Source organism: Anastrepha obliqua, chromosome 3 (genome assembly GCF_027943255.1).
Source record: "Anastrepha obliqua isolate idAnaObli1 chromosome 3, idAnaObli1_1.0, whole genome shotgun sequence".
Lineage (NCBI taxonomy): Eukaryota > Metazoa > Arthropoda > Insecta > Diptera > Tephritidae > Anastrepha > Anastrepha obliqua.
Window position 1 is genome coordinate 138,752,813 of NC_072894.1, and position 26,180 is coordinate 138,778,992.

The window sequence follows — 26,180 nt, forward strand, 5'->3', positions numbered from 1 at the left end:
TTGTCGTAGCTGCAGAAATGAGGAGGAGTTGGAAACAATTGAACACCTCTTTTGCACATGCCCAGCTCTAGCCAGAAGCAGGAACCAATATTTACGAGGGGTGCCTTTTATATGTAGGGATTAGAGAACAAAAACAAATTTTAATCATCGAAAATCACTTTATTGTTTTTCAAAATATTCTCCATGAAGATCTATACACTATACACGCATGCGTTTGAACCAATTGTCGAAGCACTCTTGACACTCTGAATGAGGTACCTCCAAAACATGCTTTCTGAATGCCGCAACCGCTTCTTCAGGTGTCGAAAAACGTTGACCTCTCAGTTTGTTTCTACGTACGGGAATAAAAAGAAGTCATTCGGTGCCAAGTCAGGACTATACGGCCGATGACCCATTAATTCGATGTTTTGGGTGCTCAAAAATGCAGTTTGAGCCGATGTGTGAGAGCTCGCATTGTCCTGGTGAAGAGTGATCCGTCGTTGGCGATTGGTTTTCCTAATTTCTTGGAAGACAACTAGCAAACAAATGGTTGTATACCACTCAAAATTTACTGTTCTGCGTTTTTCTGGTGGTACGGTTGCGACATGCCCAGTTTTTCCGAAAAAACAGGCGACCATTTGCTTGGAAGTGCTTCGTGCGCGAACAACTTTTGTTGGATTTGGATCATCTTGAAACACCCATACAGTCGACTGCTGTTTACTTTCAGGCTCATACGCGTAAATCCATGATTCATCACCTGTCACGATGTCATAGACGTGTTTCGAAGGCCCGCGATCGTATTTTTGAGCATTTCCTTCGACCAATCGACACGAGCCTTTTTTTAAGCGATTAACAAATTGTGTGGGATCCAACGCGAACAAATTTTTTTGACAGTCAAATGTTTATGCAATATTGAATGTATGCTGGTCCCTCTAATGCCTAAGATTGTCTCAATCTCACGATAAGTCACATGACGATCTTGCAATATCAGTTCGCGCACAGCATCAATGGTTTTCGGAACAACAACTGATTTTGGACGACCTTCACGAAATTCGTCTTGGAGTGAACTACGACCACGATTGAATTCACCATACCATTGATCCTTGATGGAGTTTCATCGCCAAAAAATGAATTAAGTTCATCCATGCAATGTTGCTGAGTTAATCCACGTCAAAAGTTGTAAAAAATAATCGCACGAAAATGTTCACGATTTGATTCCATTTTCCACAAATAGCGCTGGTATTTCAAAACGTTCTGAGTACGTAAAAGCCAAAAAATGGCAAACTTTGCGATAAAGCTGTCAGTTGCCAGATCGCAACACCAGAGTTGCCAAATCCCGACATATAAAAGGCACCCCTCGTAAGAACTTCTTAACGAATATAGATAATCTATAAACTCTAGGTATCAACAACCTTTTGCGCTTTGTCAAAAGCTCAGGATGTTTCAATATGAAAAGGGAAATGTAGCCCAGCCCCCGCGGTTCACAACGGACCCATTTCGTGGTCTAAGTGGCATCGCTGTCTCTATGTGCGATGCGGCTGCCAAACCTAACCTATCCCAAGTAAATATGGACATTTTAAGCTGGCGAAATCAGTCTAAAATAAAGCTTGTAGCTTTCCACGAAACACTTTCCCTACAGGTCGTCTCATTGTTTTTCACATCCTCTGCTCAAATGTGCCACGCACTCTAGCCAACGTAAGCATTGTAAATGTATGCCACACTGCACTAAAAAGCTATGCGACTACGCTCAATTTTATTTGCAAATAACTCAGTAAATGAGAACCAGTTCAAATAAAGTGGAACCAAAGTAGAACCAGTTTTGTTATCTTATTGCGACGCAAGTAGGTCAATGGTGCGTAAGTCCATGCGCTGTTCCGCATTATCGCCGCATTTTTCATTGCTCTTTTGCTCTTTGGTGCTGCAATTGAATTGTCAATGAAATTTCGAATTTGTCCGCGAGCAATTATTCAATCGACGACCCAAACAAACCGAACTTTCGACAAGTGAGTTTTAGCCACAGCCACAGCCACAGAATGAAACCAAAGGCAAACGCCTGTTGGTATGCAATTATTTGTGTATGCAAGTGTGGGTGTGTAAAATTCTATAAGCACGCGTAAGGCTTCACGAAAAGACTTCAATACATACATAAATATTTATGCTTTTATAGCCTGTACGATACAACGCGAGGCTGATGCGTTGAACCGAACTTAAACTCTCGCTGTCTGCTTATATAATACAAACTAGACATAGGTATAAATAAACTGAAATACAAGTAAAAACCTCCTGTAAGTATTTGCAAATAAACTTAGTTCTATACATATATACTATATATATGTATATATATACATTTATATGTATGTGTGCGTGTATTTGGGACGTTTATGCGTGCAGACGCTCGACAAGTACCGAAATCATTCATACAACACCCACACAACTTCAGGCGTAGTCATTCATGAAATATAAGCGACGAGCGCCACATGCCACATAATTCAAGTCACACACATATACACATACATATATACGAGCCCTAGCATAATACATACTACCTTTCACCTTGCCGCCCACTTACCGAACCATGCATGCGCACAGCTGTGACGGGACGAATAGACCTCATTTGCGTTTGTTCGCATCTGTGTGGGCTGCAATGTGAGTGAAGACTTTTCAAATCTGTTTCCAAAAAAAGCACTGAAACAATTACTGGGAAAAAGGCTTACTAACACCACTTTATCCTTCGGAATCTCGGTCGATCGATTAGGGGGAGAATAATATTAAATCGCGTGTACTTATGCGGCTGGACTTACTGCGTAGGCGGAACCTTTGCTGAAGGACACGGCGTACGTGGAAATGTGCAAATGCAGTTGGCAAGCCAACAACAGAGTTTGCTTGTACATAAAAGCTGAGATTTAGAATAGAGAAAATTTACGCTACTCAACTAATACGCGCATATGGGCACTACTTTCGGCAGTGAGTAGCAGGAAGGGTGGTTTGTTGAAAGCGCAGGCGAAAATTTGTGTATGTAGGCTAAAACTTTAAAAATTATTTGGAGCAAATTTAATATGAAACAGCAGCAGTTTTCTACGTAGTAATCTGGTGAGCCCCAATTTGAAAATTGCAACTTTGCTTGTGGAGACTTTTTGCATAACTTAAGTTGGTCTCTTCTTTTTATCTGGCTGGCACTAAAATGCTGAATTCTTATGCAATGTTTAAGCTACAACAACTCAGCTTTACAAATTCCTTTTTTTTTATATGAAACTAATTAGTAATTCTTTATTTTATATTAGTGGACTGAACACACATTTTGGGGTCCATCACGTCACAGGTTTGGAAAAATGGGGATAAAAACCATAAAAAATGATTTTTGGGCTTTTTACTTCTATAATATTTGGCGCTTACGCCCTTTGTCGGGGGTTTTGCCGATCTCCTCTTACTATTTGTGATCTGCGTCTTGATGTTTTTCCCCAAATAGAGAAGCCTGCAGTTTTATGCCGCCTCCGAACAGCAGATGGTTTTTTTAAGAGGAACCTTTTGAAAACAGCCCCGGAACGGCTGCTATTAAAAAAATTTTTTCTATCAGTTGGTGTTTCATGTCGGGAAACTTGAGCCCGGGCACTTCCAACTTGCATTTTACCCAACCCATTCGGCTACAGCGGCTTTTCGCTTCTATTTTTTCAATAACCTGACGTGCTAGAGACTTTAATGTATATCCAAATTTATGCTTGCATTTTTCACTTCAATAGCAATATATACTACAGTTGAAACTGAATTGCAAGTTATTAAATTATCTCGAGCTTCTTCTTCTTGACTGACGCGATAGCCGCTTACGCGATTTTAACCGAGTTTAACCAAGCGCGACAGTCGTTTCTTCCTCGTGCCAAGTGAAACCAAACCCCCTGATCTTTCCAGCGATGTGGCGGGCCTCTTTTCCTCTGCTTCCCCCAGCTGGTACCGCACCGAATACTTTGAGAGCCGTATCGTTTGTTTCCATTCGGACGAAGCTCATGTCGTCGTAAAGCTCATACCATCGCCTGCGAAACTCGCCGACACCAACGTGCAAAGGTTTAAAAATCTTCCACATAATCTTTTTCTCAAACACTCCAAGGAACGCTTCATCGTATGTTGTCATCGTCCACGCCTCTGCGCCATACGTTAGGACGGGCATGATGATAGCCTTGTAGAGTGTTAGTTTTGTTCGTCGAGAGAGGACATGGATCACAGAAGGTACTTCGTTTTGTCCTCATTCCCCACCAGACCCATTCGCTTTGCTTCTTTATCCAATTTGAAAATGGCAGAACTCGAGCTAAGCTCATAAAAAATACTACTCAGGAGCTTGCGAGGTATCTTTTTATAAGTCCGAAGTCAGTTTTCCAAATCCAAGATGACGAAAAAAATCAAAAGTCTACTAAAAGTTAACTATCGAGGCTTACTTCTCTTTAGAAATCCGAAAGAACACAGAACGATAACGTGTCTAATATGATCTGTTCTGGACATATTGGAAGAATACATCTTTCAGTAAATCAGTGGCGACTTATGTTATTTGGTTGATCAAATGTCTAGCTTATGCAGCTGGCCTCTAAGTCTACAGTACGCTGTAAAGCTGCTTCTGAGCATTCGCAGTTCAGGGCGCACTTTGTTCGAAGATCGCTTTACCTAGCGTTACCGCGTTTTTTTGGTGTGGGTACTATTTTTTTTTAATTTTTTCTTAACTTTTCCAAGCTTTTTGGCGGTAGGGTGCTATCTCTCTGCTCGGGTTTGTTACTACGGCCACAGCCATGACCACGTTATAAATGCATTTCTGTACCAAGACTGATGGCAAATACTTCCTCCTGAAATATGCTCGAAATATTGTCCAAACGTCACTGAAATCCTTAACAAATCCGAGTCTTTTCTCAAATTGTGTTATCCTATTAAAATAATCTCTGTGAATCGAGGAAGCGGAAGCTATGGCAAATCTCCTCCATGTTTCGGTCTAATACCACCTTATCTACCTATCTCTGACTATGTACCTGAGGGTGCGTTCGACCTAATAAGACTATTACTGGTGGCGAAAGGTCGCCTTTTTCTGTAGAGGTGGCTCCAAACTGCATACTGAATATACTGAAGTAGATATTATTAGATCTTAGTCCTTTGTGCCCCTTGGAATGGCTACAAATAAAACCATATTTCAAGCCTTCAAGTATTTTTTTAGTAAGACTTGTGTTAGCTAATTTCAACTAGGTTGCTATTTATTGTATGTACAGGGTCCGGAACTCGAAGTGTAATCAATTAAAAAGGCTATAAATTTAGTTTGGAAAATTATTTTTATTCAATTCAAATTAAAAAACGTGTGAAAACAATACAAAATTAAGAATCAATTTACTTTTGCTCGATATGATCACCTTTTGCCTTGAGACGGTCCAGAAACGAGTCGCAAGCTGTCCGAATGTGACTTGCAGGTATTTTAGCCCACTCGCGGACAATGTCTTTTCAGTACTTCGGGACTGGTGAATTTTTTAGTTCGGACGTCGCTCTCCAAAATGACCCAAGAATATTCCATCGGATTCGCATCTGGTGGATTTTAGAGCCATTGTGTGAACGTGATGAAGTTCGGAACGTTGTTTTTTAGACACTCTTGGTTCACTCGAGCTTTGTGAGACGGTGCCGAGTCCTGTTGCAACGTCCATGGTCTTCAACCGAAATGTGTATCTGCCATCGGCTCAAAGCAACCTCCAGAATACTTTCCCGATAATATTTCGCATTTACCTTGACGGTAGGCTCGATGAAAACGATTGGAGAGTGCCCATCTGCGGTTACAGGGGCTCAAACCATTACCTGTGGCGGGTGCTGCCTCCTGGTGGTCAATCGATGACTCAAATTCTCGTATGAACGGTCGGACAAATAAACCCTATCGTTTTGGGAGTTTACGAATTGCTCAATTTGAAAAATTATTTCGTCAGAAAACACAATGTGCGGAAATTATCTGCTTTCGGTCAAGCGAGACAACTCATTCGCTCTCTCAAGTCTGACTTGTTGCTGCTTTGGTGTGAGTTCATGCGTCTTTTGGATGTTGTAAGGCTTGACTTTGAGATTTGATTTGATTTTTGATTGGCACTTCGTCGGGGATTTCGCTCAAGTCGCTTTTTCACTTTTTGAACCATTTCACGTGACGTTGCAGTCTTTTGATGACCACCATACAATCACACTTTTAGGTTTGAAATCCATTACTGATTTTCTTTTGTCGCGTTTACTATCGGCAAAATGCTGCCGCGCTTATAAACAATACTCTGGACTGCCATTTAGCCAACTAACAGACAGCTGATGGCCGTGAATTAGCTGTGCGAGCGGTCTGAAGTTGGTTACACTTCGAGTGCCGGACCCTGTAAGCATTAATTATTGTATTTTACCACAAGTTTGAAAAATATATTAAAATGTTGTCGTCAAATTTACTTTTAAAACCTTTAGACAGATTATCTGTCACAAAAAATATTTTCACCAGCCTTTGAGCGTCAAAAATTACTGCCAGGCGACTTCCTATTTTCTTGCTTCCTTTGGGGTATTTGAAATAGTCTGCAAATGTCTATACATCGATTCTTTCTTTTTACTTATTAAGGTAGCAAACAGAGAGAGCCTCTTAGGACGCCCACTGCCTAGCGAACAACGTTGCAGCATTTCCGCTTATGGAGGTTGGCGCAAATAAATAGTTGTTGTATTAACTTGTTCACCTAATTCTTATTTTTAAATCAGTAAGTCAAAAAAAAATTCTAAGTTTCACATAGTTGCATAGTTGCACTAAAAAGAGAAACAAATGCCCGCCCAAACCCAGACAAATCCTCATATTTCTTTTGATATCAAATGGAAATAAACCTCATTAGTTACTTACATTTTTACAACAAAGTGTATGCGCGGATGTAACTATGTGTAGATGTGCATGTGTTTGCATGCATATTCCCAGTAAGCAAATGTTGTCAGTGAGGAGAGTAATTCCAAGCAATATTTGTTAGTTGCTATCCAAATTCGAAATTTCGATTTTGTAACAAAACCGTTGCAGAATAATTTTATAGATCATAGATTTCATCTAACCTGGTACTGGGTGGACTAGATTTCGTCGTGGAATTTCCGAACGTTGGACTTTTGCTAACGCAATTTTTCAGAGCTCCCACCCTTGCCTATGCTGACGTTGAAGATGCTATACAGGATTTCACTATCGTGTGCTCATAAGTTGTTTAGCGCTTCAAACGCTTAAAGAAACGATCTCTTGCGCAATGCTGCTGAAGCAACAGTCCATTGCAAGATTTAATTGCAGATCGTTCCGGTTACATATGTACAATTGACTGTCGGTGGAATTATCTTTTGTGGGCAGTGTTTTTTTTTTTTCTCCCGTAGAGGCTTAAACACAAACCGCGCTTTGATTTGGATTATATCGATACGCTCATGTCACTCACGGAATGAATGGCAATACTTAGTGATGGAGTCTTTCTTCTTCCACACATCCAATACGTATCGAGCTTGGACTTCTTTATATGTCAATAACTGTAGTAGATCTCGCAAGATTCAATAACTTTTCTGCCTTGCCTCTATCTATCACAACTATAGATAGCCTTTGACTTCACCATAATTTGCATTGAAAATTTGTGTTAATCACCATCAAAAAACGGTCTCTTCCACGAGGCTTAACGCTCATTTTTCTTGGGTAGTTGTATTTAGAAGTCGGACAGTAAACCCAACCGGAGTAGCCCAAAAAGAGGTTACTTGCTTCACTCTCAAAAAAGTGTTCAGTTGCGCGCAAACAACACAACACCCAAACAACTCAATCGAACTCAGCCAAACTTAATGTAATTTTGCGTGCCTGTCTCACCCGCCTTCCAAGTTACAGAAATTTCAAAAGAATTGGGAAAATAATGATTTCGGGCCATACAGAGTGCTGTCAATTCTGCAATGTTTCTCGCATTTAAGAACGAAAATAAATTGTAGTATCCTTTTTTGACGTGATAACGTCTTATAATTCGATTTAACAGGCTGCACGCACGAAAAAATCTGTCGTTACCTTGCTCATTAGTGTTACCTTGCTCATATGTCGTTACCTTGCTCATTGCATTGAATGAACTGCAAGCGAAAGCGCGGAACGAACGACAAAGCAAACAAAGCAAACGAACGGCAACGTTCGACATCTTGCTCTCTCCTACTTAAGTGAGCGTATATATGTATGTATATGCGCATATGTACATATATAAATTCACGTATTTGTATATGCATATGCCTTCTTATTGATTATTATTAATTTGATTCACTTGAAGAATTTAAAATAAAACCAAGTTTGTTAATAATACCTGATGTTTTAATGTTATTATTATTAATTTTTTTATTATATATGAAGGAACAAATGTATGGTAATATTTACCATATACCTTATAAGATATGTTGTATACTAATATATGTATATAAACATGCATATACATATACAATTTCGCACAATTTTCAAAACGAACAAATCTATATGTTAAGATGCATACAAGTCATATGGACATATCAAATATACGAATCTATTCCGTACGCAAGCAAATGTAAGCTAATGTGCTTGAACTGCAAGCGAGAGCGCGGAACGAACGACAAAGAGCACAAGCAAGCCAAACACTTTGTCCACAAACTGGATACCAGTTTATAAGAAATTAGTAACCATTACAGTAACAAAAAGTATAAAATGCAAACGAAAACAGTTTCCTTGCGTTCCTGCTTGTGCCATCACTATTCACAAGTCACAAGTTGGGACGTTTGCTGTCGTTGTTTATAAATACTCATCCAAGCAACCGCAACAGTTGGTGTACGTGGCGCTGAGTCGGGTAACAAGTATAGAAGGCTTACATATTATCACTGAAAATTATGCCCCATATCGTTTTAAACACGGACGGGAGGGAAACGATTCTCAAACAACAAGAGATATCCGTAACGAATACATTCGACTTCGTGGACACACACTTCGAACAATTACTGATACGGCAGAACAATTCTGTAATGATTCAAACAATGCAGGACAAACTCTAATAACGAACCTTAATTCACAGAGTTCGCCTGCTCACTTTGCAGATATTGAAAAAGGCACAGTGATTCCAAAGTCGAATTATTTGATTCTGACTGAAACGTGGATGCGTGACAATTGTGATCTAATTTCAATTGAAAATTTTAAATGTGTAACCCGTCAGAATAATCGATCAGATTCTGAAACAAACGCAGCAGGTGGAGTGGCAATTTATAGAAATTTATCATCAACATCCCCGGGAAAAATTGTCAACGTTGAACTGTCGAATACAACTCGCCTTATTAGAAACACTGGTGACGTTTGCTTGGCAGAAGTTACGTGCTTCACCGCTGATACCACGTTTAAAATGATTCTTGGCGCAGTTTATATTCATCCTGGAGCAAATATCTCTAATATCTGTGTTCTGCTGCATCAAGCACTATTTCCGTATGTTCACAACAGCCAGTATCTACATCCCATCATGGAAGTTGATACCGATGTACCAATTCTTCTTTGTGGTGACTTCAACAAAAACGTGAAAAATGACGAAACTTTTAACAAATTCATGAAAGATATGTTCAATTTCGAATGTGCATCAGACGTTAATAAGTCAACAACACTAAGAGGCACCACCATCGATTTGACTTTTTCAAGACACATTACACTCGAAACACTCCCTTTCATTTCCTACTTTTCCTGTCATCGTCCTATTCTCAACAGAATAACACAAATAGTAAGAAGTTAAATATCACATTACTATAAATTCACATATTTGTATTTGCATATGCCTTCTTCCTGTGTGCATGGTAATGAACTATTTCTCTGTTGATGTGAACATACAGAAATAGTGATTGATGCACCAGAAATTGGATCACAAATGTCACGCATCCACGTTTCAGTCAGAATCAAAAATCAGACTTTGGAATCACTGTGCCTTTTTCAATATCTGCAAAGTGAGCAGGCGAACTCTGCGAATAAGGTTCGTTATTAGAGTTTGTCCTGCATTGATTACGTCATTACAGAATTGTACTGCAGTATCAGTAATTTGATAAATGTTTCGTAATTTTTCACCTTTGTGTAGATGTAACTTGATCAATTTCATTGCGATTCCATTTACCTCCTTCTCTATATCCTATCAAACAAATAAAATTAAATTTTCTTTTGAAAAATGCAACCATTACATCAGTCTTTTCTTATGACGTTGTCACGTTAAACTATCGTCAGTAAACCGACTTTACAGACAACCTCTTTTTTTTCAAAATCGTTACAAAATCTTGGAATGTCTACAAAAATCCATTCGTTTTTGTTCGCTGGGTATGCAGTTGTGTATGCACGGCATTGCCATTCCATGTGCGGTATATTATTTTTGGCATAAAACACCTTTATTATGCTTTGCATTATAAATATGCAGATATTTGTTCTTGTTGTTGTCGTTGTCGTTGGCATAGTGTCTGCGGCAGTACAGGCTGGCTGGCAACGGCCTCTGCAGATCCATAGTTACAGCTGGCGGTAGGCAATTTTCGCAGCAGAAGCTGTTGCTACAGATTTATAAAAGTATAGATATATTTGTAGGATGTATACGTTGCTGGATGTGCTTGTATATGTATGTATGTACATCACACACATATGCATACTCAAGGTTTGATGCGCGCCAATTCAGTAAGAATGGGGTGGTGGCATGGCAAGTTGCCAACACAAACAAACAAGCTATGATTACATACAAATGTATGCTTGTGTATATACTACATAGACACAGAATTATGTACCTAATATATAATGTATGTAAGCCTAAATTTGTATTATTCCATTTGTATGAAAATGTGTGCCCTAATCAAAATATTTCCAGTTGTAGCAAAACCTCAGCTTCAAGCCCTTGCAGCCCAAACGCCCACTCGAAAAGATGGCATTTAGTGCTTAAAATCTCAAGATGGCATGAAAGAAGCACTTAGTGAATCACAGGTGGCGCAAAATTAATCATTCAATTTTGTGTTTAAAAAAACTTTTTTTTGCTATATAAAAAAATGATTTGGAGTGATGGATATCTTTATTTTGTCCTTTAAGCGCCCCATTTCCTAACTGTTTGTATACTGTACCTGTCTAACTCACAAGTGCCAAATATGATTGACGTGTGAGGCCATTTGCAAAAATTATAAATCGTTCGATTGGGTGACTAATTTTGTGCCACATCGTACATATAAATGGAATTGAATTTTTTACCACTTCAGAGTGATCCGGAAATGGGAAAGTCTGATCGGAATTATGCAAGAAATAGTTTTGAAAAATAAAAAAAAAATAAAAATAATTGACGCGCACACTTCTGTTAGGTGTTTGGCGGAGCTCCTGCTCCTATTTGTGGTGTGCCGAACGGCAAATGGTTTTTATGAGGAGCTCTTTCATGGCAAAATACACGCGAAGGATTGCCATTGCCTACTTAGAGGCGATCGCTACGCTTAATGTACGGAGATTCGAACTGACGCCCTCCCGAATGCTAGTCACGCACCGACCTATTCGGCTACGGCGGCCGCCATACCAAAAATAACAGAAAATTTCAAGCTTTGTGCAAACCTTTCAAGCTTTCATCCAATTTCCATAAAAATTTCACACTTTTTCCTCAGAATTGTTAGAAAATGTTAAGGTATACGTTTTTATAACAGATTTAGCCATTTTCACCATTAACGAATGCACAAAACATTTTTATATAGAAGAAATGTGCTGCGTCGTCAGGGGAAAATATTAATAAAAATCAAATTTCTGCGGAAAGAGTTTGAAAATTTGTCGAGTTTTTATAAATTTTGTATCTACAAATTTTGAAATTTGAATAAATATAGGCTTTGTTATAGAATTAACTATAATATATTTTTATTAAAAATTAATTGAAAACGAAAACTAAATAAATAAACAAGTAAATAGTCAAATCTTGTCGATATCTGGTGGTTTTTTAATTTTAAAATTATCTTTATATTTATTTCTACAATAAAATATACCAGTTTGAAAATTTAATACTACTTACTATCTTAGCAGCAACACGCTTAGCATTCTACATATGTTGCCTCCATTGATGCTATTAAATTTTTGTTTTACTTGTAAGTTTTATTTTTTATGGATTTTTGTCATTGTTGTATCTCTCCTCTCCTCAGTTGTTGGTATAATACTTTTCCAGTTAGAGCCAAATGTTAGTGGTGTTATTTATGTAGTTGCTCCGCATAAGTATATACGTATGTAAATATAAGTAAGTCTGCATGACTTTTGCTTTTCCCCTCTTTCGTTAGTGAGCCCATTGGTTTTTTGTTACATACCATCTATTGTTGTACATATTTGTTGTTTTAGTTGTTTTTTGTTTTTTTAGTTCTGCACTGCGTGGGTTTTTCATTCATGAAAATTTCAATTTATATGTATGTATGTATCCTTCTCTCACGTGTGTACTACGCGTGTCCACACACAGCCGAACTATACTCGCATAAATATGGTACATATGTATGTACATATATTGCATGGGCCATGTAAGCATTACATAAACTGTAGTACCTCAATTCTCCGCCTAGCAAATGCTTTTGCGCGGAGAGTAACGGTTTCAATGGCAATTCTTTCTTGGTATATGTCAGTATAAAACAATTTCCACTCGTATAGGCACATTTTGAGTCCTTACAACGAAGGCTAAAAGCTGACGCATGCGCTTCAAGTCTATACCAGCGTCTATGCACGGTGCCAGTGTGCCAGTGTGTGTGTGTGCGGTATATCCTTGAAAATGCACCCACATTACAGCGCTCGCTCCCAAGGCACACATATGTGTACACGCGCTGGCTTTACTTTCGCCAGTATCAGGGTCATGGATATAAATTTAAACTATTCCAAGAGTCTCCACAACAGCCAAAAACAAATGTTTCTTCAACTGTTTGTGTGTGCCAAAAACAATAAAAAAAAACTTTTCCAGAGCCTTGAGGGGGAAACAAGGAAAGTTTGGAGCAGGTAAAAAAATGAAAAAACAGTTGAAAGGAAGACCCCAATTTTGTACGTTTAAATTGGAAATCAAATTTTTTTAGGGGGGGGCTGGAAGATTTTTATAATTGATGCATTCTTGGACAAGAACCAATGTTTAAAAAATTGCAGATTTGGAATAATAAGCTTCGGTTTACTATTACTCGTTCTCGGCTGAACTTAAATGGTTGCTGGACTGATATCAGCGGTTATTCCTGTTTCATCGATGAAATAAGTAGTTGATGTAAAAATAAAAGTCAGAGCAAGGATATGAAGAACTTCTTCTTTTAGTACTATATTTGATATACATAAATGCTTCTATGGCAGTCACATGCATGCATTAAATAATGGTACCGACTTTCACCCATTAAACGGCAGCAACTACCAGATGTTTAGCATGAAGTCGTCTCTTTCAAACGCAGTACCTTTCGGTTCAGTGAGATATAGACTTCGTGTGGATTAGAGTTTTTTTTCAAAAGAGTTTTAGTTGAAACAATAGAACAAGAATTGCGCTGGCTCATTTAGCATTGACTGTCATATGTACAGCACCCCAATAGTAAACCGCCCACCTTATTCAATGTTTTCCAACCACCCGGAAAATAATCTTTTAAGGTTAAATCTTTTTAAAATTTTTATAAGTTCAGCTGCCGTCTTGAAGGAGCTGTAACTGCGTATAGTTGTTGGAATTCCATGATGAAAAGAGTGATTTGTTTTCATTTCATTCACCTCTCCTCATTGACGTGGCAGCCAAAGTACCCCTCACAATTTTATTTTCACCATAGCTAAGTAGCAAGCCTGGTAATCTTGCAATCATCCTTAGTTGGAACTCTTATCAAGCATAAATTTTAGGTACATATAAACAGATGTTCTTAAAACGATCCCTAGATTAGAAATTTAAGTTACTTAGCAGAAAGTTTCTAGATCAAGAGGTTTGAGGGTTAGAAGGGGATATCTATAGTGATGGGCAATGTTGGACACCACCACCTTAGTATCGATACTTGTATTTGTTTATTTTATCGATCAGAGTGAATAACGGTAAAAATAGTGCTTATATTCAGGTATCGAGTACACATTTAAATTATAAAAATCAAACAATTTTTTTTTTTTATTATTAAACAGAAATAAATTTTACAAAGTGAAATGTACAAAAATTAATAATTTTACACTTAGCATAAAAAATTAAGCTAAAAAATCGTCTTCACTAACTGAGTTAAAAAAGAAATTTCTTTAAATATTTGCCGAAAATTTCTGGCCGCCGCGGTCTCAGCAGCACACCTCCATCCGATGGTCCAAATTTTCGATGACGCTGAGGCATAATTGAGGTTCTATGCCGTTAATGTGCCGAATTATCTCATCCTTTAGCTCTTGAACTGTTGCTGACTTATCGACGTACACTTTTTCTTTCAAATAACCCTAAAGAAAGAAGTCCAACGGTGTCGTTGACGTTTAGGTGTGGTTCACATTCAACATCGGCCTTGAAATTTAACTACGCCTTCGAGAGAGGTCGAGAAAAGATTTTTACAGGTGTGGCCAATATCAGACCGTTAACCGGTACTCAACGAATTTGACAGAATCAGGTGATAGGCTGACTTAGCAGGCGAGAAGTCTTTCTTATTACATATTTTGTACGCTGTAAGTGCATGGGAGTAAACATTTTCGAAGTTTTTCGAAGCAGAAGATATTGGAGGCATTGTAAAATCTAAACTTTTTTAACATTAACGCGCAGAAACTACAAGGAAAGTAAACACGACAAAATAACGCCAAATTGAAATTTACATGGCCTACTTTGACGTGATGGAATGCATTTATAATGACAGACAGTTATAGCTTTGCTCTAGCAAATACTGCAAAAAATTAGCGATATCAACGCCAAATTCGAAAAAAGCATCAAGTAAAAAACTACTAGCTTCCGAAAACAAGTAATCACTATTTGTAACCCGCTGTTATAAAAAGCTAAGTTTTAGTAGCTTCACTCATGAATGGGTGGCAACCATAATGAAAAGAATTCAGAAGGTGTGGCCAAGCTCAGACCGTTAACTGGCTCTCAGTGAATTTAACAGAATCAGCTGATTGGCTAACCAGGACCATGATAGCGGTTTGTTTACGAAAAAACTGGGATTGCGTTGGTGATGTACGAGAAAAAATCTCAAAAAATCTCCAACATTTTTCACTAGTAAGCTATCATCATTGGGTGGCAACTAGGAATGAGACAACCTTCAACAAAAAATAAAATACCTGGCTCTTCTACGATTATAAGTGACGAAAATACCACTAATTTTGCGAAGAGACGCTCAAATATTGTTCGCTTAGAATGGAATGGCTGATATTCATTCAGAGAGACTGGAATGCACTAAATTTGTTTAACCACCACAAGGCTGCAGTTCACACACTCTAATGGTAGTGAACCTGGTTGATTAATTATTTATTTAGTTGAACAAAACCAATATAATTATTTTTATTTTTTATTTATTTATTCATTTAGTAAATCTAGAAATATAAGGCTTCCTAGTGATAGTGAAAAAACTTTCAACAAGGAGCTTAGGTATGGGAGGTGAAACATTTTCATCAAACTAACTTTAATTAACTCTAATTCTAAGCATAAGCAGTGGGAACAAATGTTTCTGCACAAATTTATTATGAATTTCTTTATTATTATCACAACGGACGTATTTTGAATATTTGTCCAAGTTGGCCACTCTCAAGGGCACCCATTTATACTAGTCTAACCTTATTATTATTTAAATTATTTTTTGTTAAATTGCAATAGATATTTTTTCGGGTTGCATTGAGATACTTTCACTACCACTACTACTGGAGAGTGTAATTAAAAATTTTGCCACTGAGTTTTGAGATTTTTTGCACTCATTACTCCACTACTGAAAATAATGGAATAAATTTACGTTACATTACATGTAAAACAAGCCATAAGGATATTAAATCCATAAGCAACCATGAGGATATCACTAGCAAACCTTATAGATATTTTGGTATTTGAGCACAACTTCAGAGTAAAACTAATTAGCTTTAATTTGGAACAAAATTTAATGAAACTTCAATTTTTACACAACGTTACCTTATCTGTAAAAATCATTCAATCAATCAGAAACGGTATTAATTGCAGCTTTTAGAGAAGAAATGATGTTATGAGGATGCTTATTCCTCCTCATAATCTGAAAAAGAGCAAAAAGACAAATAATGGTTTCGAGAAGTTATAGCCACATATATGCATGTGCTCAAATGCTGTATGCACACCCTGTTTATATTATTGCGAAATATAAGTTTTTATAAAATCACCGTGCGAATCAAATTAATTTTAATTCTATTATTGAGGCATGCGTTCATACAACATTCTTAATATTATAAAATATCCCTCTTATATAGATATACTTACATTGACATTTCGATTCAATTCCCAGTCTGGCAACTCGACTCCCACTAATTCGCGGATTTGCGAGCAAAACATAGGATTCTCTATTCAGTATAGCACAGCACACCATTCTTCGCTCACAACAAAATTGGAGAGTTTGGGATTTTTTCTGGGCAATTGCTTGCTGTACGCTATCTACTACCTATGCCTGAGATTCAAGAGAATAAGAGACCCGAAGTGAAGTGGTTAGTTTTGCTCTTATGCCTTCGTACTGCCTCAACTATACGTGTATTATGCACAGCACTTGTATACATACATATTTATATTAGTATAGAAATATGTGCGTGTATACTAACGGTTTTGCAGAAAGTTTCAATGAATCAAACTGCATATCAAGGCGTGGAAATATCAATGAACCTTTTATGTATTCAACTTACATTCAACGTCCTCATAAACAAACTAAACACATAAAACATAATATACATACAAATCTATGTAGAGAAAAGTTTGTGGGTGGATGAGAGGAAAAGTGAATGTACCTAGAAAGTATATGAATATTAAACTAAAGGTATGGATTTTACAAAGTAGAGATGGCAATACTGCACATGCGTTTGATATCTGGCCAAGTCAAATAAATGCAAACAAATATGGAAAGCGATACATTTCTGCTGAAAAGTTCTAGATATATGTACCAGCAACCATTTGCGTATATATTTATGTTTGTATGTATGATATGTAAGTAGATACATGTACATATGTATGTAATATACATAAGTATGTACAAAATACAAAAATTTCTGTAAATTGAACACACAAAATAAATAGAAATCAATTAAATATTGAAGCAGGACAAGAAGTATACGATGAGAGCAAATTAGCTGGAATCCCTGCGGAAAACGAAATATGCATATAACCACGCCCATTTAACGGAAATATTGACTTAAAATAAAAATCAGAATATTTCCTATGTATTTACTTCAGCGCAAGTATGAAAAAAAATTCTATAAACATACTATAACCTACTTTTTCTCTAAACAAAAAAAAAAATCAAGTTGTAGGGTATTTACATTTTCAAATTATTTAATAACGCGATCCGTTAAGTAAATGATGGCATATTATTTCTGTTCTATGTATTTCCCGAGACTCGGTTTCAAGCACTAAAACTGATTAATTCAATCTTGAGATATTTTTTGCAACATTTATGGCCTTATTCCGATTCATTATGAAAATAAGGTGTATACTTCGACAAGAAAATAAATTATACAAAATTTTGCATGAAAATATAAAGTATTTTTTTTTTTTTTTCATTTTCAACTTCACGTCAGATTGACTAAAACTTGCATGGGGTTGATAAATGACTCATCCACACAGAAGGCAATGTAAAATATTGTTCATGGTTATAACAAACCAAAACCAGTAGTTCGTAGACCACACGAAAACAAAGATAAACTCGGTCAAGAAATTTCACCACCCAAAAACCAAACATTATTCGACTCTGAGCGAATTTGACAGAATAAGCTGATGGGCTGACATCACTTAGGTATTTTTACAAAAAAACTGAGACATACGAAAGAAATCAACCAATGGCACTTCGTTGCCGTCTGAGCAACGACTGATTGGACGAGTGTGTAAATCATGTAAACTGATCGTGCGGAATTCGGCTACCGAAACCCCAAGTGACTTGGCAGCGAAAGTTCCCCTCACAGTTTTCTTCTTCACCATAGCTAAAAAGCAAACCTTAAATCTAACAATCTAAAACAAACTTGAAAATCAATTGGTTCTAGACTGGTTTTACATAGTTCCAACTGGTTTATGGCTGAAATTTTGAAAAAAAAAAATTTAAATTAAAATGTTCTTAACCTAAGCAAATCATACTAAAATTTTATATTCTAAGCTTTAAGTAATTGGAGTAAATCGAGCGAAATTTTAAATGTTCCATACAAATTAGAACACCTCTAATGTATGTAGGTGATGAAGACCCGCATGAGAGTGCATATGCAGCACGAGTTATACTTAAAACTTCATATTCAATACAGAATCCAACCCAAAGCCACTCTCTTAAGAATCTCACTAAGCACATGCATTTTTTTTGAATACAAGCCATCTATTAAAATAAATATGTGCATATAATTATTAATACTCGACGCTCCAAATGTTTGAGAATACATTATTTCCACCACAGTATCTTTTGCTTTAAATGAGTTTACTAAAATCTTCAATTAGTTGATTAAAAATACAAGCTCTCTGTAAATATCCCCTACTCTTGTCCATTTTCAGTTGATACATTGCTCGCCTACATACCAACACACTTGCAATGAAAAAAAGCGGAAACTTATGTGCTCTCTGTATTCGGTGTGCTACCGCAGCGCTTGCGCTCACTACCATGCACTGACAAGCAAAAGAACTCAGCCAACATTCTAGTTCATGAACTGGTAGTTAGTGGAGAAGTTATATTACTTCAGGCAGCAGTAGGATTGTACAAGTGGCAATGTTGCCAATTATGGTATTTGAAAAACATGAATACTCTTGTATAACTTTATGAGGATTAGAATAATATATGTGCATAAATGGTGATGGTGTATCGTATGCTTATTTTGTTCATTTTGGACTAGTATAATGCTGTTTAATTACTGATTAATTCTTTAACTGGTACAAATAGATGTATTGGCTGATTTTGTACATTTCGTAGGTTATTACCATGTAAAAAATACCAAAAAATTATTAAAAGTTGTACCTCAGCAAAGTAAACTGGTAGTAAGTTCCGGACTAGGCAAGTTTGACTGCTGGGTAGCTTCCACAATTTGTTAACTCTCTGCCTTGGTGCGACGCGTTCCATCTATTTTATTCTCTGACTCTTTCCCTCCCTCTCTCTCTTTCTCTCTCTCTCTCTCTCTCTCTTTCAATCAAACTCAATCCGCTTCGCAATTATTATATGTATGGGAAATGGCAAAAAAGGGAAATTTCTCCAACCGCATTCTACATGTGCACCTCCACATACATACTTACAAACGTAGCGAACGAGATGCGAAAAAGAAGAAGCAGAAGGGAAGAATAAAATTGTATTTTTGTTTCTTATTATTCCACTGTGATTTTGCAGCGTGGAATACAGTGTACACTTGGCGCTGGTTGGCGTTTTGAATGCTGTTGGATTTGTCGTTGTCAACATTCGGAAGATTTGAGCCATCGTAGTTGGTCGTGTTTTGTTAAGTTTCGAGCGTGATAATATATCCGTGTTGCGCGCTGTAGTCGCTTTTCTACTTTTTTGTATTTCTCTTATTCAATTCGCTGAAGTTATTATAAAATATTATTGAATGTATAAAAAACTGGATAAAATCTCTAAATAAAGCAAATGCAAGCGGTGTACTAAGTTTTCGTATGAGAAATTAGTTAAAAATGCCTACACAAAAAGTAAATGTTGAGTGAATGGGCAAGTAGTGTACAAGTGGAATAACAGCAAACGTTACAAGGTGTAGATGCATTGAAAAACAAAAAAATCATAATAAAAAGAAGCAAATCTCCAAAGCAAAGGTGAAACAGGAGTGTACGAAATACTAAGATGCAGAGCACAGTGGAAAATGAAATGTATTTTTTTTGTAGTCAGTAATTGAACAAATTCTAGAAAAAGCGGAAGAGTGAAAACAATAAAACAAGTCAAAAACTTATTACAGAAAATTGAAAGTAAAAAAGCAAGACTTCGACCCACAATTCAACAAAAAATAGAAAATATTGTTAATAAAAAATAATAAAAAAACAGCAAATCGCACACACTTTGAGAGGCACTGCCATTGCTGTGTTGATTAGTGCTCCGTAGTACGTCGCTGGTCCGTTGGTTGTTATTGCATTCACCAAGCCATTACATGAGCTGCCTGAGTAATTGAATGTGTTGTCAATGCTGATGTTGTTGGCAGAGATGTGTTGTTGACAAGTCAGTGCGTCCAAGCAACAACTATCATACATAAATTTTGTATACATATATTATACATAAGAAGGATTTGTTGGCGAAAATTACATAGCCAAGAGGCAAAGTGCTCATGCACTTTTTTGTTTAGAAATTAGATAATGACAAATCGTTGATGAATTTAAGTGAGATAGAAGGCAACAAAAATAAACCATAACTTATGGGCACATGAGCAAAACAACAACATAAACATCAGCAATATCTGCGACTGCAAGCGCAATAAGCAATAAAAAGGTGTACATTAAAAACAACAGCAAAAACGAGAGCAAAAAGTGCAATCGAACAACTGCAACCGAAATTCTTGGCATACAGCGCAGAGTGAACGAAACGAATGACGATCACGCGATGCGTCAGTATTTCAGTGGTGCGCGTCTTTGAGTAACGTATCGAAATTAGTGCGGTGTAAAGACGGAACGCGTGTGCGGTATATGCATAAATTAATCAGCAGATATTTAAAGTAAATTATAAAAAAAAATTATCTAAGCGCAAATAATTAAGTAAAACATAAAACTCAAATAAAAAAAAAAGGATTTCATAAATATTTCTCACAACACCGGGACGCCGCGATAAGGACAACTTAAATTCTAACTCACAAATAATTTCTCATCCACATTTAATTGAAATTAATCAACGCCACCATGCCGGAAACAGAGTATGAATGCATTACAAAGGAATGGCTGCAAGCGGAATTGCGCGCCATATCCGCTTCGTCACACCATAGCCACAGTCACAGCCACACCCACCCGCTCACTTCGTTGCTGGCACAGAAATTAATCCTCTTAGATTGCCGCAGTTCGCACGAATTTAGCGAGTCGCGCATCCGTTCAGCGGTGAATTTCTTCATACCAAGCATTATGCTGCGCCGCCTAGCGCTCGGAAAAATCGATTTGCTGTCAACTATTAAATCAACAGATTTAAAGGAACGCGTACAGAACGGCTATAAAGTGAGCCTATTCGTATTGTACAATGATGCCGGCATGCAGGAGCAGCAAACGGCGCAGACGTCGACTAGTGGCGGTGGTGGTGGTGGTGGTGGAGTAGTAACGGGTGAAGGCATCGGTGGATGTGGTTTGGATATTATGTGTGGCGGCCCACGCAGCAGCAATGTAGCTGCGGATGCTACTATAAATATTTTGTATCGTCGCTTAAAGCAGGACGGGTGTCGGGTGGTGGTTTTGCAAGGTAAGACAAAAAATACTTTAAGGTGCTTCAAAAGCGAACGATTTAGTTGTTAAATAAAAACTTCCGGCGCTGAAGTGCAGTTGATAATTGTGAATGACGATGCTAATTTCCACGCACATATGTATACATACATAATACATATAGTATGTTCACACATACAAATTATGTATAAGTCATAGACTCAGGCGACTTGCGAGGAGCGCCTGCAATTGCGAACTAACATTTGGAGTAATACAGCTATGGTTGCGCGACAAAAATGCGTGCGCTGATGTTGCGACTGTCTTCTCCGTTGGACGCCTTTTTTAAAACTTTCGGTTGAGCGCCCAGGTCTGTCCTTTTTTCGTCCTGTTCGGGTATCCTTTTTAAAAGGTTGTATCCATAAATCGATTGAAAATTAAATTCTGTTAAATTCACATCCAAAGTGGAAAAAGCCAGTATGCCCAGTCCCGGTTGGCCAACGGAGGGTTAAGGTCGACAATTTTTTTCTTTTAATTTTTTTTCGAATATTTATCGTATCCAAAACGCACTGTCAGTATGTCATGCACAGGTACATTAACATAAATAAGCAAACCCCAAATTTCAGAAATTTACTCGTATTCAAATTGACTACCACAGATGACCTAATTTGCATTCCAATACTTCCCCAACCATTAATTAAAAAAATTAATTTTGTATGCTGCCATATAGTAAATTTGGCTAAACGAGTACGTTTGTTATAAGCCTGCTGAGTATTGATTTATTAAGCTCACACTCAACACAAAGAAAAATCTTAGCTTAACCTCAATAAACCATAGCATAAGCATATCGTAACAATGAAACACTCGTGCATGCGCCGGCACGAAATGGTCTCGTGGAACTTGTCAAATTGCTTCGATATCAAAAAAATTCCAAAAACTTAAGTTTGGAAGAAAGAAGTCGAGCGGTAAAAGAGGAATTTACTAATATTGCTTGCGACTGCTGTATTAACATCTGCTGAATACCTGAAAAGGTTAATGACACAGTGCTGCACACCTTATCGCCGTCATTCTTGCCTCCTTCCCTTTGTCAACGGCACCTTCATTCAAGCAACGATGCAGTAGTATGCAGTACACACCGTTGCTGTTGTCTGCGTGTATGTGCGTAGTTGTACAGTGAAAAACCGAGTGAAAGGTTTGACCAAAAACCAATATTCAATCACGAGCACCAAAACAAAACAAAAAAAAAGTAAACAAGTGAAAAGAGATAGGCGCGAAGATATGGCAGAACAAAATTTTTGTGCGTTTAAAAAAGTACGGCAAGTCAGGCAGACGTTTGGTGAGCACATTGTAATCAGACAAAATCCATTAATATTTGATAATGAAATGAGCGTATGTACATACATATGTATGTTATATCACTCTAGAGACTCTCCTCTATGGGCTACCTAGTCATACAAAAATAAGCTGAAATACAGCGATATGGATGGTTTTAAAGCAATGCTAGAGCTATTGGATGCACCAGTTGATAAGAAAATATCACTAAGGAAAGAATTTTTTTAGCCAGTAACAAGACTAAATAAATAAATAATTGGCGCGTACACTTCTGTTAGGTGCTTGGCCGAGCTCCTCCTCCTATTTGTGGTGTGCGTCTTGATGTTGTTCCACAAATGTAGGGACCTACAGTTTCAAGCCGACTCCGAACGGCAAATATTTTTATGAGGAGCTTTTCATGGCAGAAATACACTCGGAGGTTTGCCATTGCCTGCCGAGGGGCGACCGCTATTAGAAAAATGTTTTTATTAATTTTGCTTTCACCGAGATTCGAACCAACGATCTCTCTGTGAATTCCGAATGGTAATCACGCACCAACCCATTCGGCTACGGCGGCCGCAGTAACAAGACTAGCAATCATTAATATACAGTAGGTTCTGTTTTTATGCGGTTTTGAAATAGTGCGGTTTTTAAAAAAATTAAAAAATGCATGCCGACCTATCAGGAATTGTACATATAAACAAGATTCTAAACCAGCTAAGCAAAAACTCGTCACAGATTACATCAAAAATGCTAACCCTACAAGTATGGAACCGCTTGCATCACCATCCAGATCAGACGTGTACATTTCCTCAAGTGACGGATGTGATTTTACGCCAAATCCTAAATGAATGCACAACATGCGGGTATTGTCTGATTCTATTTCTGACCATGTAAATTTATTTTTCGACTCTGACGTTTCTTAAATAAAGATATAATTTTCAAAAGACCATTTTTTGTTTATGCGATTTTATTACATTATTTCAGATTTATGCGGTTCTTAGCACTTTTGAAACGTATCTATAGTTTTACTATAGAACTGGTAGCTTTTTTTATGCTGCTTTTTTTATGCTGTTTCTTGCCGCATAAAAACAGAATCTACTGTATAGATATATGTACATATATACATATATATATAGATTTTTGGTAGATTGGCTGAAGAGCCTTTTCGTTAGAGCTTAATGCGCGTATTTTCCAGTTTACTTTTTATAGTTTTGAAAGTTAATTTAACATTAAAAACTTATATTAAGGAGTTAGGGGTAGTCAGAGGCCTGAAATAATTATGATTTTCAATAATTTTGGTTTTGCTAGTCAATTGCTTTATTTTACAAAAATAAAAACATAGCATTAATACATCATGCTTCGACTTGACTTTAGCAAAATTTCAAAAAAAAAAAAAAATAATAATTGTAAAAGTTATCCCACGTTTCTCCAGAAGTCCCTTGCGGTGATCATCACAAGTCCTTGGAGGTTCATTTAAAAGGGAAATTAGTTTTATTAATAGATAATCTTGTGCCTGATCGACGCTTTTTTGTTTTCAAAATTAACAATATGGCGGCCTTAGAAAATAGTTTTCAGATTTTCGAGAAAAAAACTGACAATTAATTATTTAAAAAAAAAACGGAATTTTTGAAAAAAATCCTTCGATCAGGCACGAGATTTTTGTGATTTTCAAAATCAGTATAAATTGTATTAAAATCCACCAAGCGGTTTTTAAGTTACGTTGCTCACCAGTTCAAGAGACATAGTTTTGATAAAAACGCATTTAAAGTTCTCTCGAACTCTCCGGAGCGCCCGAGCGCCCTTTGTTAATTGTTGAATATCTCCAAAAATATTTGTCGGATGTACTTCAAATTTTCACACAACATTTTTAAGATATTATACTTTAAGAAAATGCAAAAGAAAACTAAATTTTTTTTGAAAATTCTGACTACTCCTAACTCCTTATAATAGATAAAACTCGGCCAAAATTGCGTAAGCGGTTATCGCGCCAATCAAGAAGAAGAAGGATGTAAAAAATGCAAGCTTTTCTAAACAAAATATAATATTATAAATTTAATTTCTCGAATATTTTTTTTTTTCGTTTTTTTTTGTGACTTTTAAATTATTCTCTACCAAAATCCTATCGATATATTTCTTTTATATAATTTTTTTATATATACTTATTTTTTTTAAATTTTTTTTATATATATATTTGTTTTTTGTTTTATTGAAGTTTTTGGCCTTGCACTCCATCTCTTTTTTCTTAATTAGCGCTCTTATTGTCTAAAATTATATTCAGACATGCATCCTAATTGAGTCAATTAAATTTTAAATTGAGTTACTGCTTCGGTGTTCAGACACACACACTCCATTAAGCTTACTTAGTTAGTATTTGACAGTAGAAAGCTTTTGAAATTGAAAAAAAACAGCATCTAATTGTTGAACAGCAAAAAATGTGTATTTTATAATTTTTTGCATAATGTCTTTACCAATAACTCTTAACATAAATAAATAAATGAATAATTCTGATACTAATCGTGATAAAAATTGTAAAAGAAATTGTTAGTTGAAAACATAGCTTTATTGAAAATCAGTTATAATGTACTCATCATAAATTTTGCACTCTATTTTTATTTATTTTTTATTTAATAAATGCTTGCATAACAATAAAATTTTTATGTAAATTAAAACTAACGCAGGACTACCTGCGGAGGCTTTCGGCTGGCAAACTCAATTTATATGCAATTAAGTACTAATTGCACAATTTATTAAATTAGTTCCGGTATGATAAATTAATTTTTTTCTATTTTTTATTTCATTTATTTTATGTTTTTTTATATTTATTTTTTTCTATTTTTTTTTTACATAGGGGAAGTGGGGGATACTTGATCACGAGGGATACTTGATCAAATTACAGTTTTCACTAACCTATATTATTTAGGGACAATTCTTACATTTAGAATAGAAAAAAAATTTTCGCGCCTAAAATCAGTTTATGTGTCAACTCGATACGACGATTAGCTGTTTTCGGCTTTGCCGCGATAAAAATTCGGTTCTACGATTTTTTTTCCTGATTTGAATAGTATTGTATTCTTTGATTTTCTCTAATTTCCTCTTAAGTTTGTTGGTTATTGTGCATCTCTTGAACATGTTGTAGATGTTTTATATTTCAAGGTAAGTGATTCTTTTTTAGGTTAAGATACCACCTGTTTTAAGGGATACTTGATCATTGCTTTAAAGGGATACTTGATCATATGATCAGAGCTAAACTTAAGAGAGGAAAAGAAGAAACAAAAGGCAGACAAGACTAACAAAAAAACTCTTAAAGACAAGAAACCTAAGGAGAGGGTAAAGAAAAGAGTGTTTTCATCTTCTTCTAGTGAAGGGGAACTTTCGTTTAGAGAATCTGAAGATTCTTTAAATGAATTTGAAGAAGAATTTGAGAAGTTAAAGGCAGTCAATTCAGATAATTTAAAAAAG

The 26,180-nt window shown here is 36.5% G+C and overlaps 1 protein-coding gene across 1 annotated transcript; it reads left to right on the forward strand.

Annotated features, from left to right (window-relative positions):
* Positions 1 to 19,400: 19,400 nt before the first annotated feature.
* Positions 19,401 to 21,919, forward strand: LOC129242262 (dual specificity protein phosphatase Mpk3-like). Its single transcript, XM_054878819.1, has 3 exons — positions 19,401 to 19,502; positions 20,523 to 21,450; positions 21,873 to 21,919. Exons 2-3 carry the CDS (start codon positions 20,907 to 20,909, stop codon positions 21,917 to 21,919), a joined length of 591 nt encoding a protein of 196 aa, XP_054734794.1. The 5' UTR covers positions 19,401 to 19,502; positions 20,523 to 20,906.
* Positions 21,920 to 26,180: the final 4,261 nt, after the last annotated feature.